We start from the raw sequence: 19,270 nt of genomic DNA on the forward strand, positions 1-19,270 counted from the left end.
GTGATCAGACTGTCTTCTTCTGCTGTGGCTGCTTGCTTGCCCGTTGAGCATCAGCCAGCAGTAGTAAAGTTCCTGCGCGCTGATATCTTCCTGGCAGCTCGTTCCTTGCCTCAGCGCGCTGTCCAAATAAGTACGCAGCATTCTGTGGAAGGATAAAGGCCGCCCGGGGCGTAGTGCTTGTCGCAATACATCTTCGTCACAGGACAGTTGCAGCCCTACCGCCATCCTTCCGCAACAAGTCTCGTATAGGCGCCATGAGTCCTAAAGAAAACAATGTTAATTTACTGCCCTTCTAACGCCACTCGCTTCCTTAATGCCACAGAGTAACTTGTTACTGTTTACAGTTTTACTAAGGAGTTCGCTTCGAAGTTTAGTAGCACGAATGCTATTACAAAGAGCCTTGATCGTGTTACCCTCTGACCAGTAAACGTCCTCTAAAGTTGCTACAACTGGAGATACACTATATGAAAAGTATCGCCGGCCGCGGTGGTCTCGCGGTTCTAGGCGCGCAGTCCGGAACCGCGCGGCTGCTACGGTCGCAGGTTCGAATCCTGCCTCGGGCATGGATGTATGTGATGTCCTTAGGTTAGTTAGGTTTAAGTAGTTCTAAGTTCTAGGGTACTGATGACCACAGCTGTTAAGTCCCATAGTGCTCAGAGCCATTTTTTTGAAAAGTATCCCGACGTCCCTATCTAATGTGAAATTGACCACTAGAGGTCACGAGAGGCGGAACAACCGATGTAAAAAGAGGCGAGGAGTATCGTGTTACATGTAGAGAAGTAGTAACCGTAGAGTGGGTCGGACAGGAGAGTACACTGACTTTGAATGTGGGCTAGTCACTGGATGTCACCTGAGTAACAAATCAATCACGGACATTTCAACCTTCTAAAGCTTCCCAAGTCGGCTGTTCATGATCTGACTGTGAAATGGAAACGTGAAGGAACAACCAGAGCTAAACCTAGCCAGTTAGACCTCATGTACTGACAGACAGGGACCATGAAAATTAGAATTATATATTAATACCTTCAGCTGCTGACGGGCGTTGATATGTATCAACGGGGACGGGTGAAAATGTGTGCCCCGACCGGGACTCGGACCCCGGATCTCCTGCTTACATGGCAGACACTCTATTCATCTGAACCATCGAAGGCCCAGAGGATAGTGTGACGGCAGGGACTATCTCGCGCACGCCTCCCGCGAGAGCCATATTCTCACTTTAATATGTCCACACACTACATTCATAGTGTCCCTACCCAACACACTCATTACTCGTGGAAGACATTCTTACCAAGTCCCTGAAGAGTTCGGGTAATATGTGTGCATCCGCACAGAAGAGGAAGGTCATGGCCGGTACTGCCAGAACTATATACTTATATGGATATGGTGCCTGTTCTTTTGGACATATCCATATAAGTATATAGTTCTGGCAATACCGGCCATGATCTTCCTCTTCTGTGCGGATGCACACATATTACCCGAACTCTTACGGGACTTGGTAAGAATGTCTTCCACGAGTAATGAGTGTGTTGTGTAGGGACACTACGAATGTTGTGTGTGGACATATAAAGTGAAAATGTGGGTCTCGCGGGAGGCGTGCGCGAGATAGTCCCTGCAGTCGCTCTATCCTGTGTGCTCTCGGTGGCTCAGATGGATAAAGCGTCTGCCATGTAAGCAGGAGATCCGGGCTTCGAGTCCCGGTCGGGCCACACATTTTCACCTGTCTCCGTTGATATATATCAACGCCCGTCGGCAGCTGGAGGTATTAATATGTAATTCTAATTTCGTTCTAGACGCCTGCAGGTCATCAATGGACATGTCCGAAAGAAGAGACACCCATATAAGTATATAGGGACCATCAAGGTTGGCGGAGAGTGGTTGTATAAATTCGCTTGAAATCAGCGAAAGAAGTCACTTGCGAGTTCCAAAGTGCTAGCAGCAGTCCTACTAGTACGATGACACAGAGCATGGAGATAAAAGTTATGGGGTACACTGACGATCAATTCCTCATAACACACACATTTCTATAGTCAGTGTTAAGAGCGACGCCAGGATGACTAGAAAGGAATGATCTGAAGTGATGAATCGCGTTATACTCTGTGGCAATCCGGTGGAAGGATTTAGGTTTGGCGAATTCCTGGAGAAGGTTACCTGTCATTGAGTGTAATGCCAACACTGAAATATGCAGAAGGTGACGTCGTGGTGTGGGGGTGTTTTCCGTGGATACGGTGTGGCCCCCAAGTTGCGCTTGAGAAAACACTAAAAGCGGAAGGATACGAACACGTTTTACAGCATTGTGTACTGCGTGCAGTAGAGGAACAGCTTGGACACGTTTGTTTGTATCAGCATGAATTTGCCATCTGTCCTAAAGAAGAAGCTGTTATACAATGGTTTGTTGAAAATACCATTCCTGAGTGGACTGGCCTGCCGTGAGCTCCGACCTGAATGCAATGGAACACTTTTGGGATGAGTCAGAAGGTCGACTTCGCTCCAGAGCCCAGTGTCCAACACCAGTATCTCTCTGGTTTCCGCGCTTGTGGAACAATGGATTGTCATTCCTCCACCGATATTCAGAACCCATACTAAAAATGTCCTCAGCAGAGTTCATGCCATCATAAAGACGAAGGGTGACACAAAAAATATTAATATCCACTAATAGATGTCCGGATACATTTGACCGTACAGCGTATAGCTAAAGGCTTCAATGAGACTTCTCTACTTTACGATTCTTGGGGACGTGCCATCAAGGTCATTAGAGATGGTGTCCTAGTTCAGATGAAGAAGTGAGAGCGTTTGATATATTTATAGAGATTCCTATGAATGATTCTGTTTCAGGCGCCCAGTGACAATGAAAGGAAAAACGAAGTCTGACTATCTGACACATCAGGTGAATAGGAGTGTAGACGCTATAGAACATAAAATTGTAGCTCTTATGATATTTCCTAATATTGTGATGCACGAAGTAGTCGTCATGAAAACTTGTAACCTGGCTAGGACTAATGGCCATACACGGCTACAATTTTGGGAACGCCCTGTGACATTGTGTCTAACTACGGTACCAACGAATTATGAATGCGACAAAACATTATAACCACTTGCTTAATAGTGTGTTCGTCCACCTTTGGAATTCAGTACACCAACTATTGTATGTGTTATGGATACGATAAGTCTTTGGTAGGTTTCCAGAGGAATGTGGCACCAGATTTCCCCGTACAAGTCGTTCATTTCTCGTAAACTGAGGGCCGGCGGTTTGTGGGTGCGGTGTATGCGTCCTATAGCATCACAGATATGTTCACATCAAGAGAATTTGGTGGCCAAAATATGAACGTGAGTTCACAATCATGCTCCTCAAACCACTGTTGACCAATTCTGGTCTTGTGACGCCGACATTTATTCTGATAAAAGATTTCATCACTGCCGGGAAGGAAGCAAACACGAAGGGATGACATAGTCCACAGTAGTCACGGTGTCAGTAATTATAAAGCAGAGTGAAATTTACAAAGAACTTTTCAATATGAACCAACTTATCACTGTGGCGCTGCGTTCACTCTTGCTTGGATACATTCATTGATTCAGTTCGGAAGATTGTCATAAAACCATGGCAGGCAAGTTGGCCCACAACTGTGAGTTCTAGATATCCCGAATATTGGCGCTAGGACGGAGATGACGTCCTAGTTCGTCTCACACTGTTCCATCGGAAACAGGTTTGTGGATCTTGCTGGCCATGTGAATAAATCAGCACAACATAGGCAGTTCATAGAAACAAGCATCTTGTCTGGATGAGCATCATCCTGATGAAAATGGCAACACGATGCTGTCGCATGTCTGGTGGCATACGAGGATGCAGGATCCCGTGACGTACCCTTACGCTCTCAGAGTTCCTTCAATCACTGCCAGCCATGACCTGAAATCGTGCCCGATGGCTCTCCACACTTTGCCGCCAGGAGTAATATCGTCACGCCTTTCCAAAATATTGTAAGAGTGGCATCTCTCAAGAGATCGCCGCCAAACTAGCCAACTATAGTCATCTGGGTAGTGTAGAAACGCGGGTCATCACAGAATCCTATGCGACGCGTTCGCCAACAGCTCGTGCTTCCAGGTCATGGCACTACTCCGAATGCAGACATATGTTTTGAGTTGCTAAGCAGCATAGGCATGGGACGGTAATTCAACAGTCCGGCTGCTTCTAGTCCCCTAACAATGGTGCTGTATGTCACAGAATTTTACAGAGAATTTCTTACTTGTTGGCTGGCTGGCGCATATGTGATGGGACTATGGTGTTCTTGGTACACAATACGGCTATTATCCTTTGCGGTGTTCAGACGTTGGTTCAGCTATGGTCGCTGGAACCTTGACGAAGCGCATGCATGCCCGCGCACTCCCCAGTAGCTCAGCTTCGGTTCATTGTCATATCTGAATGGCCCAAAAACCTCAATATTGCATGATATGACCAGCCGACTAAATGGAGACTCACAGTAAGGCACCTTCCACAGTCTGTCAAGTTCTGATAACGCTGTCTCAGACGAGAACGCCGTACCTTCCGTGTATTTCACAGTGATGATTCAACATCTGACGCTGTTTTCCCCCATTACGTACCAGGCCTGGTAACAACACTGAGCCAGCCACTGAGACCGAGCGGTTCTAGGCGCTTCAGTCCAGAACCGCGCTGCTGCTACGGTCGCAGGTTCGGATCCTGCCTCGGGCATGGATGTGTGTGATGTTATTAGGTTAGTTAGGTTTAAGTGGTTCTAAGTCTAGGGGACTGATGACCTCAGATGTTAAGTCCCATAGTGCTTAGAGCCATTTGAACCATTTTTTTGAACAACACTGAACGCGAACAACACTAATGCACTCTGGTGGGCGTGCTACCTGTAATAGAGACGTGCAACTGTAATCACTTACATACACGCATATGTAGTGTACACGTATGAAGTTATATTGACATCAAACCATGGCTTCCTGGGGTTTCGCTTTTTGGTAGGGCAGTGTACAAAATCTCGGCTTGCGAGACTCGGTATTCCTATATATGTATTTAACAAATTCAGGAGAAGCAATATCAGTTATTAGTGCATTATACAGGGTAATTTCGTGACGTTGTTACAAACATTAAAGGGTGATGGAGAAGCCTACTAGTGTCAGTAAGGGAACCTTGTCGGAAACGACCTAGCCAAAAGCTACAATGGAAAACCGTTCTGATACCTCTGACACTGGAATGCTTGTACCAATAAGGTTGATGCTAAGATTGTAGGGTACGAAATTTCTAGAAGTGGTAGTATGGATCAAAACAAGAAAACAATGTCCAGTAAACATGGACTCTGAAACGTATACCTTACACATATTCATCTTCGCTACTGTGAAACACATCTCTCCTAGTGAACGAGTGCTCATAGCTCTTGAGGTATGCATTTTAGAGCCCATGTTTTCGGCATATTTTTTCTTGTTTTGCTTCGTAGTACCACCTCTGAAAGTTGCCTAACCTACAGTCTTAGAAGCAAGATACCACTACACGTATTGCACTATCAGAGGTATCAGAACGATTTTCGCTTATAATTTTCGATTCGGTCGTTCACGGAACAGGGTACCTTACCTCAAATTCACACAGTAGCCCTTCACCATCATCCCTGTAAGGCATCACGAAATCACCCTGTACAAACATATCAATGATAATGATAACATCGAGATCAACAGCTTATATCAAAATACGAAGCAAATACCAAGAGAAATTTTCCAACACACCTTTATCAAAGACGATGACATTCGATCCAGGAAATGCTTCGTGAATCTGGCAGTTTCCTCCCCACATATCTGACGAACGATTTTCAGCGAACATTGAAGGTAGTCCTGAAAAGAGCTGAAACACACATAAAAGGTTATGGGCAGCAGGAAGCCTGCACACGAAAGAAAATTAATTTAGATTGCGAAGTTCTCACGTTGGCTCAAAAATACAGGTAAAATACATGTGATTTCTGGTACCTGTCCAGAACTCAATGAACTACTTTAATTAATCTTAAGACACAGTTTGTATTAACTACTTCACACAGGACTGACAAGCTCAAGAAACGAAATGGATAAGGCGTGTCGGGAGCATTTTCACTGTTTCTTCTTAAAGTGGCTGGCACTAGAGTCCTCAAGGTCATGGCCGCTGCCTGCCGCAGCAGGGGCTACGGGCTGTGATTCGCCCGCCTCTCAGCTTTGTTGCCCTGTAGGTACCGTCAGCGGTGCGGTAGGTCAGAGCAGCTAAAAGCTCAGTGTTGCCGTGCTATATCGAGTGTTCACGTCTGATCTCAGCGTCGTACTGTCTTTAGAAAGATGATTTGACGTGTGTTCGGTGGTGGACAACAATGCCGGAGCAACGGCTTACTTGTGGTACTCCTCCAGTCGGTGTGCGTAAAGGGCGGAAAGACATTCGTAGACAATCGAAAATTATCATATCGAATGCAGTCAAGTTTTTTACTGATCTGCCCGACAGTGAAGAAGCGAAGAATAACTTAAATTTTGACTAAATTTATTGCTAAAGCGTGTGGTGTCTCCAAGTCAACCGAATGCCGTATTAGCAAATCTGTGTCATTGGCAGAATCTCCAGACATGAATGAGTGTTTCGATTCTCCAAGAAAGCTATACGAACGTGAACGGAAATCAACTGACTTCGGCGATTTTAACAAAGAGCTCGTGCGTAGAACTGAACTTGGATATTATGACACAGAAGGGTTCAAATGGTTAAAAAAATACAGGCTGACCCCGGTGAAAAAATTAATTACTGGGGCTCAGAGACCTTCGCTCTTCGTCTTCCCCTCTCCCTTGGTTTCCGATTCAAGAGGTGTAATGACAGACGGAAATTCTTAATGGAACGCAGAGACATTGCAGCTGCAAGATCGAAGTTTTTGAGTACAATGCACTTCTTGCGTGCTGAAGACACCAGGCCTGTAGTGTACTGGGATGAAACTTGGGTTTCACAGAATCACACCAATAAGTATATATGGCATGACTCCAAAGGAAACGGCGGTTTGAAAGTGACTACTGGTAGAGGTGGCCGATTAATCATCGCTCATGCTGGTTCATTAACCACAGGGTTTATAACAGTGGCCAAACTCGTTTTTTGTGGTGGGAAAAGTTCTTGCCAATCCGATTACCATTCAGAAATGAATGGAGAAGTTTTTAAGAATTGGTTTATTTGACTGTTGTCTGCGCTGGAAGAAGGGTCCATTATCGTGAGGGATAACACCAGCTACCACTCCATTCAGATGGAAAACCTGCCACGTTCAAATTGGCGCAAGACAGATATTATGGAGTGGTTAAAGAGAAAAAATGTTTCGTTTTCAGTCGATGAAACGAAGGCTTAACTCCCGTCAAAGGAGGAAATCGTAGATGCCAAAAAGACTTACGAACTAGATCAACTGGCAAACGAAATGGGACACCAAGTGGTACGTCTACCACCGTATCACTGCCAGTATAATCCTGTTGAACTGATATGGGCACAAGTAAAGCGAGAAGTAGCGAAAAGAAATACTACTTTCAAACATGCTGATGTCGAGAAGTTAACACACGAAGCTCTTGACAATGTTATTCAGCAGGACTGGGAGAGGTGCGTAAAACACGCAGAAGCATTGCAAGAAACTGATTTCTTGAAGCAGGGTTTAAGAGACCCCATAGTGCAATCTGTGATGATACACCTGGCTGAAACAAGTGACAGTCAATCTGAAGACACGGACCCAAAATATTCTTCAGTTTAGGTAAGTGCAGTCTATGTAAAAAGATGACTTGGTTTAAATGTTTGTCTATTCATTTCAGTTATAGAGGACATACAGGGAATGTTTTTCCCTTACAGTAGACGTCTGATAAATTTATCACAAGTGGTGGCGATTAATTTACTCTACAGTAACTGTCAGTTAAAATAAGACTGTCAATTCTGCATTAATTAATAACAGTTTTTCCTAAAATCCTGTATCGAATGTCTTTACATTCGGATATAATCTTACTGTATTTGGTTTACTTGTACATTCGAAATTTAACTCCTTTTTATCATAGAAGGATTTACTGGCTGTTTCGTAGTAAGCGAAATGCAGTTCATAAAATGACAAAACGTTGTGGTGCTTCTGTATCGATTGTATACTCGTATATAAAAAGTGCAGTGACATCAGAACATTCTCAGCACCTTTTCTGATTCTCCGTGAAGAGCATAGATATCTATGATATCTGACGACTTTTACAAAAAGCTAGAACGTAGAATTGTATTATCCGATGTATAGAGAAATATGGGGTAATGTCCCTGATAAAACTGATTATTCTGGCCAGTCACTTCAATGGACTGTCTTCTCCGCACACTTGGTTTTTAATTCTGAAACTGTAATGATGGACGAAATTTGTAACCCAAGACGGGGACATTGCAGTAGTAAGAACGAGGTTTTTTGTACCAAGCACGTATTATGTGCTTAGAATAATAGGCTTACAGCAAATTTAGATAAAACTCGGGTTCCACAAAACCTTTCGAACAAACATTTTGCTCGACTTCAGTGAAAATATTGGCTTCAAAATAACTGAAATTGCTTTTGCGTAGCGTATATTGGCGTTTTGAGTGATGGATGTAGTGACGAATGATTTGTATTAGCAACCAGTTAAATATTTTCGGGGGGTAGGGAATATTCTCGGTCATATTAAAGCGAGCCGCCCGAACAAAACTCTTGGCGATGGCCTACAACGACTGGCGTGCTGCTGCGCACGGAATATCGCAGAAGTAATTTGCCTTTGTACGTGATACGATACAATGATGATGTCTGAAATGTTACCAAAAATAATTTTTGTAATTTATTAAGAACTTTCTCCCGGGAAGTTTCTTCACAGTCCCACAGAAAGAAAATCATCAGCGACTACATTTTTCGCTACGCAGTCGGCACAGCTTCACACCTTTCAAAATATTTTATTTTTTATCTCAGAATATTTTTGTTTTCGAAATAAAAGACGCAGCATACGCATCTGTAAGCTTTGAGGATATCCATATATATACATTTTCTTTACAGTCCAATTACATTAGTGGTTCTGTTACTACTACAGGTTGATGTAAAAATTTATTTTCCTCTAGAATTTTTTGTAACGTTGGCTTTTATTTTTTTCCCCTAGCAGATAGTAAGAATTTTCTTTTGGAAAGTACTCCATCATATTCTAGACTAAAAATAGAGTTCCCCAACATTTTTTTAATTTTTACGAACATTCGAAATTATCACTACCCTAAATTGGCAATGCTGTAAGACGGCGAGATGACCTTGGAACCCTAGCTTCATGCCGGCCACTATAGTACAATTACGAACAGAGGTAATGTGGGTGCCACACGGGGTGGCCGCGCTGTATAAAGCACCATGTTCGGATTATGCGGCCCCTCCCGCCGGAGGTTCGAGTCCTCCCTCGGGCATGGGCATGCGTGTTGTTCTTAGCATAAGTTAGTTTAAGTAGTGTGTAAGACTAGAGACCGATGACCTCAGCAGTTTGGTTTCTTAGTAATTCAGACACATTACAGAGGTAATGTGTTTGTTTATATTGGTGTGTGTGGGTGGTTAAGAGTCTAATTTTGTTTGCGAAGAATCACTTGTTCCTGTGCCAACGTATAGTATCCGTCAGTTGTCTATGTTTCTGTATATAGAGCTCCTAACCAAGCAGTACTTCTTTCTTTGTCGCCAAAGTGAATGGATCTCACAACTAAATGTATGTTCACTAGGCCTTGTGCAATACGGTATACTTCACGCAAAGATACTAAAATTACCTCTATATAATGGGCATACAATAACTGAAGCGGGGGCACATCTGTGATACATAGTTTTAAAATTTTGACTAAATATAATGTAAATGAAATGTGCTATTCACTAATGTAAAGCATCATGCACTTATTGTATATGTATACTACCATAGAACAAAGTATAAACTTTTTTTCTGTATTTGTGATTTCTAAGCAGAAAACAATTTTACGTTAGTTGCGTTACTTGTTTGAACTCTGAATATTTTCTACATTTCTACAGGTGTAGAAACGATTTAGAATGCAGGTCAGACAATCAAATCAACTGTCCGCTTCCAGTTACTGGTGTGGTTACGGAACGTCTGGACGTGACATTGAAATGTCTCTGTTGGATTCCTTTCATGTTAATTTCTTAAATCTGTTGTCATTTACGGCATACATTCCACTTCTAAATTTACTGTGGTGTTTCTGACTATCTGGGAGGAGACTGAGCAGTGAAACGTGTTACTTTTACACATAAACAAGAACGATCTGTCACATTACTACACTTTTAAACACAGTTTATATGTAATTCATGTCACACAGTCTCATACGGAACCTACATCCGCTTCCTTTTATACAGGGTGATTCAAAAAGAATACCACAACTTTAGGAATTTAAAACTCTGCAACGACAAAAGGCAGAGCTAAGCACTATCTGTCGGCGAATTAAGGGAGCTATAAAGTTTCATTTAGTTGTACATTTGTTCGCTTGAGGCGCTGTTGACTAGGCGTCAGCGTCAGTTGATGCTAAGATGGCGACCGCTCAACAGAAAGCTTTTTGTGTTATTGAGTACGGCAGAAGTGAATCGACGACAGTTGTTCAGCGTGCATTTCGAACGAAGTATGGTGTTAAACCTCCTGATAGGTGGTGTATTAAACGTTGGTGTAAACAATTTACAGAGAATGGGTGTTTGTGCAAAGGGAAAAGTTCTGGACAGCCGAGAACGAGTGATGAAAATGTAGCACGCATCCAGCAAGCATTTGTTCGCAGCCCAGGAAAATCGACTCGCAGAGCTAGCAGAGAGCTGCAAATTCCACAATCAACTGTATGGAGAGTCCTACGAAAAAGGTTAGTTATGAAACCTTATCGTCTGAAATTGGTTCAAGCACTGTCTGCAGCTGATAAGATTAAAAGAATCGATTTCTGTGATTTTATCCTTGCTCAAATGGAAACAGATGAATCTTTCGTTTCAAAGATTGTGTTTAGTGATGAAGCAACTTTCCACACTAACGGGAAAGTCAACCGTCACAATGTCTGTATATGGGGCACTGAAAATCCGCGGGAAACAACTCAGTATGAACGTGACTCGCCTAAGGTGAACGTTTTCTGTGCCATTTCAGCCAATAAAGTTTTTGGTCCCTTTTTCTTCGAAGGTGCTACTGTAACTGGACTACAGTATCTCGAGATGTTAGAGAATTGGCTGTTCCCTCAGCTCGAACAAGAAGCACAACAATTCATATTTCAGCAGGATGGAGCGCCACCACATTGGCACTTATCTGTCCGTAACTACCTGAACGTCAACTACCCGAGGCGATGGATCGGCCGCCAGGCAGCCCGTGACAGAGCACTTCATCACTGGCCTGCAAGAAGCCCTGATCTTACCCCCTGCGATTTTTTCTTATGGGGATATGTTAAGGATATGGTGTTTCGGCCACCTCTCCCAGCCACCATTGATGATTTTAAACGAGAAATAACAGCAGCTATCCAAACTGTTATGCCTGATATGCTACAGAGAGTGTGGAACGAGTTGGAGTATCGGGTTGATATTGCTCGAGTGTCTGGAGGGGGCCATATTGAACATCTCTGAACTTGTTTTTGAGTGAAAAAAACCTTTTTAAATACTCTTTGTAATGATGTATAACAGAAGGTTATATTATGTTTCTTTCATTAAATACACATTTTTAAAGTTGTGGTATTCTTTTTGAATCACCCTGTATACTGTATATGATGAGATACTGTTATCCCCCTTCCCTTCTGTGTGAGAGGATGAATGAGCAAATGTATTTCCAGTTGCATGCTTGATGGTAGCAGACAAGCCTGTCTCCTTGGGAACAGTAGGACCAACGTCGGAACAGGTAGCTACGCTTTCTAGAAGCAAAGAGGTTTCTATTCTTAGTATGGTCCTGTCCGTCCCTTGTCATGTTGGTATAGGAAGCTGCCTCTCTAGTCACTTCCGTTTGTATTTGTGAGGCACCCCTCAGGAGGGACCCACGGCAGTCTGTCTGCGACGAGTGTCTGAAGTGGTAAGATCTCCGGCTAAGTGCGTGTCTGTTAAGTCCGTAGGACAATGGATTTCTTATGTTCAGCCTAACTGAAAATTTTAATCACCTTTATTTCAGGTTTAGCTCTAAAATATCTAATGTTATCTTAAATTGCAACGCAGTGTATTTCGAGTGTGAAGTTCAGAATATCTTCCAGTAGTTGCTTTGTCGCTACTTTGTGAGTAAAGTGGAACCACGTGTTGATCAGTAACTCTAACTAAGATCATCAATCTTAAATGCGAATGTGTGTGAGATTATAAGGTCTCGTCTTGACAATATTTTTCAATATAACTTTTCTTTATGTTCAACTCACGTGGGGTGTACTTTGTGAGACCAGTACCACGTGCTTATACAATTGTTTGACCCATCAGGTTAATTGTAAGACGATAGTAACCAGTTCGAGGTTTTTCTTTTGTAAATTGCTTTTCGATCTAATTTATTTTAATTATCAAAATTATTGTGGAGTTACACTCTTTGTGTAAACCAAGTTGACCACGTGAAGCATGTGGTGTAATCATCAAAGTAGCCCTCAGCTATTCTTTTCGGGAAGATTTCACAGAGAGTTAGTATGAATTTAGTATACCAGTTTGTGGTAATTACATGACGGACAGGATTGCGCTACGAACGTAATTTCTTTGGGTGAAAACTGAATCGGTTGGTTGTGGTTAATTTCCTCTTGCATATGTTTCAACGTTCTTCGTGTGGTATTTTATAAATACAGTGTTGTATGCAGTCTCCCAATCTTGGCTCCATATTTTATGTGTTCCGTAAGATTACAAATCACATTTTCACAATCCTAAATAAGGCACCAGTTCAGTTATATATATATATATATATATATATCACCGGCTGTCGTATGACGATTAAAAGATTATAATTAATGTTAGTCTGGTTGGGAATTTAGTAAGCTAGACTGGATACCTGGTGGAACAGTTGCTCAGTAATGCAAGGTTAACTTCCCCAGACAGCTCACAGCTTTTAACCCGCTTTTATTATCTTGAACATCAGCACCGCTCGCAGAACAAATTAATGCAACAACGGTACAACATGCTACTGTTCATTTCCTCTTGACAAACATGGATTTTAGGGAAAATTATCTTTATAACGGGAGCGAATCACTTGAACCTTATATAAAGTTTGAGTCATGTCCCCATATCTTATGGAGTTCAACGATTGTTTTCAGTTTTTAACGTCTACTCCGAACACTTTTTAGTGGTTTAGTGACAGAATGGGAGTAGTACTGCTGAAGTTTCAGTTTTGAAGGAACATTTGAAGACGGAGTTCACCATTCCTCCATCTAGAGTTCACCAGCATCAATTACTCAAGTATTATTGACTGTATGAATTCTTCCCTCTGACGCTAAAAGCTTAAATAGCATTTTTTCTTGTAAGCAGAGGTACAAAAAGTTTTGTGCTCATCGTGATGAATTGTTACGCTTCGGTTATTAGACACATACCTACAATGACAGGTTCAAATAGCCATGGTACGTATCTGCGACACAATCTCAAGGCTAAATTTCACTTAAATTTTGTGAGAGTACGCCGCATATAGCTCAGTCGGAAGAAAATAATGCAATAACTTTGCCTGGAAAATTATTAGATTCAGCACATTGTGATTTCTGTCAAATAGTTAACAGACGAGAACTCCAATTTAATATGAAGTTATGGGCTAACGAGAGATAATTAGAAAGGCGTGCTGAAAAGTTCTCAAAGCTTTTTAAATGAAACAAACTCTGTCAACATTGTAAATCCTTATTCTTCATGTATACGTGTTTATATCTCAAGACAGTCACCCTGACGACGAACAAATTTCTCCAAGAGGAGACCAATTTGTTGGTACCGCCACTGTGGAATGTTGACTTCTTTAACAGAGCCACAACTTCACGTTTGCTTGCACTCCTTGATCAACATCAAAGTGAGTTCCTCGAAGGTGTCCTTTAAGTTTTGGAAACAGATGAGAATCGGATGGGACCAAGTCAGAATTGTATGTCTCGCAGTACCTTGTAGAGTTTATGGTGGTGCGTTTAGGCAAGAATTCCAAATGCACCACAGCTTGGAAGAAGATTTTCTCTGATGAGCTCATCAACCTGATTCCGAAAAATCTCGTCGGTTGCCGTACGGTGTCGTCCACTCCGAGCTCTATCACACACGTTAGCACCACCGTTTCCTTCATTACGAGCACGAACAATCCAACGTTAAATATTGCTGATATCTCTACAATCTTCACCATACATAGCTTTAATTCTTCTGTGGATTTCAATTAGAGGCACGTTTTGTGTCGTTAGAAACTAGATTACAGGACGCTGTTTTTCACGCAGCGACGTAGTTACGTTACACACCGCCATGTTACATGCTACATTTCGGAGCCCTCTAGTGGCAGAGGGACGGTACTAGCGTCAGCAAATCGGGAAAGTCGACCGAGTAACATGAATGACACGTAATACCTCAATCGATATTGAGAACAGAAAAAAAAGTTCCGAGGCGTTACTTTTAAGCACGGCCTCGTAAGTACCTTACCGAATAGGATCAAAGTGGATTAGTTTAATCCCATCTGTACCAACAAATCTATTCTAATACTCTCTCCGCAACAAAAGCCGTCGAACAACTGGAATAACAGGAACTTGATATCCGGCTGCGATTTCATAAGAAGTATACACACATGCAACCAGTCTAATACAAAACCGATTTTGATTCATGTTGGCTAGACGTGTAAAGAATATTCTCATGAGGATGTTCTCGTGCTACACTTACAATTCATAATATCCATTATTTTCTAAACGAACTTTGAAAGATAACTCAGAAAGACGAGAGACTACAGCAAAAGGTCACTCTGCACCCTGTATAAAATAAATTTACAACACTTCCTACTAGTTAATGAAACAAGAGCCCCTATTTTTTCACCAGTTAGTGCAGCTGCTATAATACCAGCGTTCATTATGTATTCATTACTGACTATCAGGAATTGTAAGTACAAAAATTCATTGTGATAACCACCAAACTGCAAGCTTGTCTTTCGAAATTCGCACAATAAAATGTATTTCTGTTCTTTACTATACATGTAAATTGTAGTTAACTGTATGACAGTAGCTGCATGCTCACGTATCAGAAATGAGTTCCACTACCGAAGCAAATGGAAGTGTGCAATAACGCTCGCAAGACTCATGACGTGACAATTTACTGGTGACAATAATCCTTCCTATACTGCCGGAAAAAAATGCGACCCTCAAGGAACGTATTCAGTGGCACCTGGTATAATATTTGCATAGTGAGGGGTTTTAGTATTAATGATTCATTTGTCATGGTTCTTAGCGATCAGATAGCTATTAACAGACCTGTCTGTGCACCGTCTGTTTTGAATCTGCAAGCTGTAACTATGCTGAGTATAGTGGGTGAACGGCGTTTGCAGTATTTATTCTAGGATACAACCATATCCCACCGACGAGTGCGTACTGCTGTTGAACAGCTTCAGCCATTTGAACGGGATCACACAGTGGGCCTTCAGGAAGCTGGACAAAGCTATCAACGGACTGATGCACGCGTAAATGTTATCGTTGGTGGGTCGCTGCTTTGAGCAGAGGTCTGTGGAACACTTCCACACCCATACACCAGGTTCTGGACTTCATTGTAGTACAGGCGCCGTCAAGATAGACGCATTATGCACATGTTGTACCTGCTGTGTGACCGAGATCCACTGGGAACCGTCTGCTTGGAGCAGATCTAAGATCAGGTGTGCCTCTGGCCAGGCAACCATTCACACCACGACATCACCAGGGATGGCTACCCTGGTGCCGTGAAAGAGTTGACTGTAGAGTGGAATGACGCTATGTTGTCTTCAGTGATGAGATTAGGTTCTGTCTGTATGTGAGTGATGGACGTACACATGTATGACGTCAACCTGGTGAGCTGCCTATTCTGGAGTGCGTTGTTCCACGTCGCACAAGTCCCAACCCAGGCTGTATGGTGTGGCGAGCCATGTTTTAACTTGCGGTCAGGTCTGGTGTTTCTACAGGATAAAGTAACCCGTGCCCGCTACATTGTACAGGCTCTTACTCCCGTGCTCAAATGGTTCAAATGGCTCTGAGCACTATGGGACTTAACATCTGAGGTCATCAGTCCCCTAGAACTTAGAACTACTTAAACCTAACTAACCTAAGGACATCACACACATCCATGCCCGAGACAGGATTCGAACTTGCGACCGTAGCGTATCCCCGTCCTATTGTCATTTCTTCGACATGAAGGTGATGTGCTTTTCCAGCAGAACAGTAAGTGTCTACATATAGTTGCTGTGACGCAAAGTGTTCTTCGTGGTGCAAAACAACTGCGCTGCCAGAAGGGTCTCTCTACCACTTGCCAATTGCACACATGTGGTACACGATGAAACGGAAACTTACTCGTTCTCCAAAGCCAGGAAGAACCATTGCCGAATCGCAATAAAAGGTGCACAATACTTGCGTCAGTCTATCGTAGGATGCTATTCAGTACACTTATGATTATTTACACGTGAGAATACACGCCAGCGTTGTCGCTAGAGGGCGGTACACTGTGTATTAATGCGAGTGTTTGTTCACCCTTCACTGTAATATGTGTGTTCATCTGGTCTGAATTTGTGGTCTTATACGAGGGCAGTTCAATAAGTAATGCAACACTTTTTTTTCTGAAACAGGGGTTGTTTTATTCAGCATTGAGATACACCACGTTATTCCCCAATCTTTTAGCTACACAACACTATTTTTCACCGTAATCTCCATTCAATGCTACGGCTTTACGCCACCTTGAAATGAGGGCCTGTATGCCTGCACGGTACCATTCCACTGGTCGATGTCGGAGCCAACGTCGTACTGCATCAATAACTTCTTCATCATCCGCGTAGTGCGTCCCACGGATTGCGTCCTTCATTGGGCCAAACATATGGAAATCCGACGGTGCGAGATCGGGGCTGTAGGTTGCATGAGGAAGAACAGCTGTGCACGGCCGGCCCGCACGCGGGAGATCAGAGTCTTGCTTGACCTTGCGGCGATGATGACACACGCTTTGCCCAATGACTCACCGTGCTTTTGTCCACTGCCAGATCACCGTAGACATTCTGCAAGCGCCTATGAATATCTGAGATGCCCTGGTTTTCCGCCAAAAGAAACTCGATCACTGCCCGTTGTTTGCAACGCACATCCGTTACAGACGCCATTTTAACAGCTCCGTACAGCGCTGCCACCTGTCGGAAGTCAATGAAACTATACGAGACAAAGCGGAAATGTTTGAAAATATTCCACAAGAAATTTCAGGTTTTTTCAACCAAAATTGGCCGAGAAAAAAAATGTGTTGCATTACTTATTGAACTGCCCTCGTACTTCTGCAATGATGAACTACCTTTCACATCACTTGTCTCTATAGTGACCTTGTCCTTGAGGGTTTTAATTTTTTCCGGCAGTGTATAAGAAAGTTGATGGCCACTTACAGAAGACATACCGGTTGTCGGAAAAATACGTTTCAAATTCTTAAACATCGATAAAGCACGTAAAAAGATAATGTGACTTAATGCGTCAAAAATCAGTCAGAAAACACGGTGCTAAATAATAGCACACCTGTACTCACGGGTGCTGACATTAGAGGGCATCCAGATGATAGTTTCGGCAAGAACGGTCTACTACCTTGCTATTTTGCTTCTTCGTTTCTTTCCCCACAGATACAAAGGGCCTGCTGTACAGTACTTCTATAAATGCTGCAAAGACCGTATTGGACATGTTGCAGAAGACGCAATGGTTGTTGGTGAAATTCAAGGCCATTTTGATCATGGTGTGTAATGATAAGTATGTCTTTGTGCCTACCTATCGATGTATGACATTCGACTCGTATTCGGGAAGATGGTGGATCGAATCCCTGACTGGACATGTAAATTTAGATTTTCCACCATTTTCAGTTACGTCAAATTCCGGGACGGTTCCTTTGAAAGGGAATGGCCCATTTCCTTCCATATCTAATAAGCTCGTCGCTGACTGGTCGCTTAACCCTCATCGACTCTCATCTTTCTTTCTTACCTATGAGTCTCCTGCATTTGTATACACCGAAATCATGTATAAACGAGCAAAATTGGTATTATATGGTGCGTGGCAGAATCGACATGATTCGAAATTACTACAATACCAACACTATCCAAGGTCCTAAAATCACAAACGAGCCAATTAGTCGCCGAAAAATGACTTACCTGTTCGTAACTTCGCAAAAACAGGTAATTTTTTATGCTAATAAATATCTAGTTACATTTATTCCATAACGTCTAATACTCTGTAAGTGAATTTTTGAAATATTGTATATGGAAAACAGATATTTACAGTTAATGTAGCTTCTATATTAAAATCCCCTGAATACTACACCATTTGATGAAAAGTATTCGGACACGCCTACGTAATGCGAAGTTGACTACTAGATGACATAACAGGCGAACCGGTCAGTATAAGAGGAGCCGGGGAGTATTGTGTTTCCAATACAGAACCAGTAACAGCAGAACGGGTCGATCAGAAGAGCTTAGAGACTCCGAATGTAAGCTAGTCATTGGATGTCATCGGAACAAAACCAGGCAGAAAACTCTTGTACTGGCGGACACAGACCGTCGAGCATTGCGGAGATTGGTTGAAAAGTTGTATGAAATCAGCGCATGGAATCTCGATTCTTCCAAAGTGCTGCCAGCCTTCCAATTAGCACAATGACTGTGCGCAGGGAGTTAAAAGTATGTGGTGCAATGACTGACAGTTCCTCAGAAGCAACACATTTCTCTAGTCAATGCTAAGTGACGCCTGAGGTGGTGTAAAGACACTGGACGGTGGATGAGTGGAAGGAGTGATTTGGAGTGGTGCATCACGCTATGCTGTGTGGCAATCCGAAGGAAGGGTTTGGATTTGACGTATGTCCTGAGAATGTTAGTTGCTATGCCGTATACTACCATCAGTGAAGTATCGAAGAGGTGTTGCTATGGTAAGGGGTTTTCGTAGTTAGGGTGGAAGGATTTGAACACGTGGTACACAATGGGGGTACAGCGTAACGCTGAGGAACTGTTCGGAGAAGATGATTCTTTTTATTAGCATAACAATACTTCCCTGTCATAAAGCAGTGTCCGTGAGATAATTGTTTGTGGACAATAACATGTCTGAAATGGACTTGCCTGTACAGAGCCATGACCTAAACAAAAGGGAGACGTTTGGGGTGAGTCAGAAAGTCTACTTCGTTGCTGAACTAAATGAAACACATTTGGGGTG

The 19,270-nt window shown here is 42.7% G+C and overlaps 1 protein-coding gene across 1 annotated transcript in view; it reads right to left on the reverse strand.

Annotated features, from left to right (window-relative positions):
• Positions 1 to 19,270, reverse strand: part of LOC126184324 (uncharacterized) — a 99,572-nt gene that overhangs the window by 13,671 nt on the left and 66,631 nt on the right. The window contains exon 5 of the mRNA XM_049926700.1: positions 5,734 to 5,848. Coding sequence (XP_049782657.1) covers positions 5,734 to 5,848 — 115 coding nt within the window. The remainder of the gene's footprint in view (positions 1 to 5,733; positions 5,849 to 19,270) is intronic.

Source organism: Schistocerca cancellata, chromosome 4 (assembly GCF_023864275.1).
Source record: "Schistocerca cancellata isolate TAMUIC-IGC-003103 chromosome 4, iqSchCanc2.1, whole genome shotgun sequence".
Taxonomy (NCBI): Eukaryota; Metazoa; Arthropoda; class Insecta; order Orthoptera; family Acrididae; genus Schistocerca; species Schistocerca cancellata.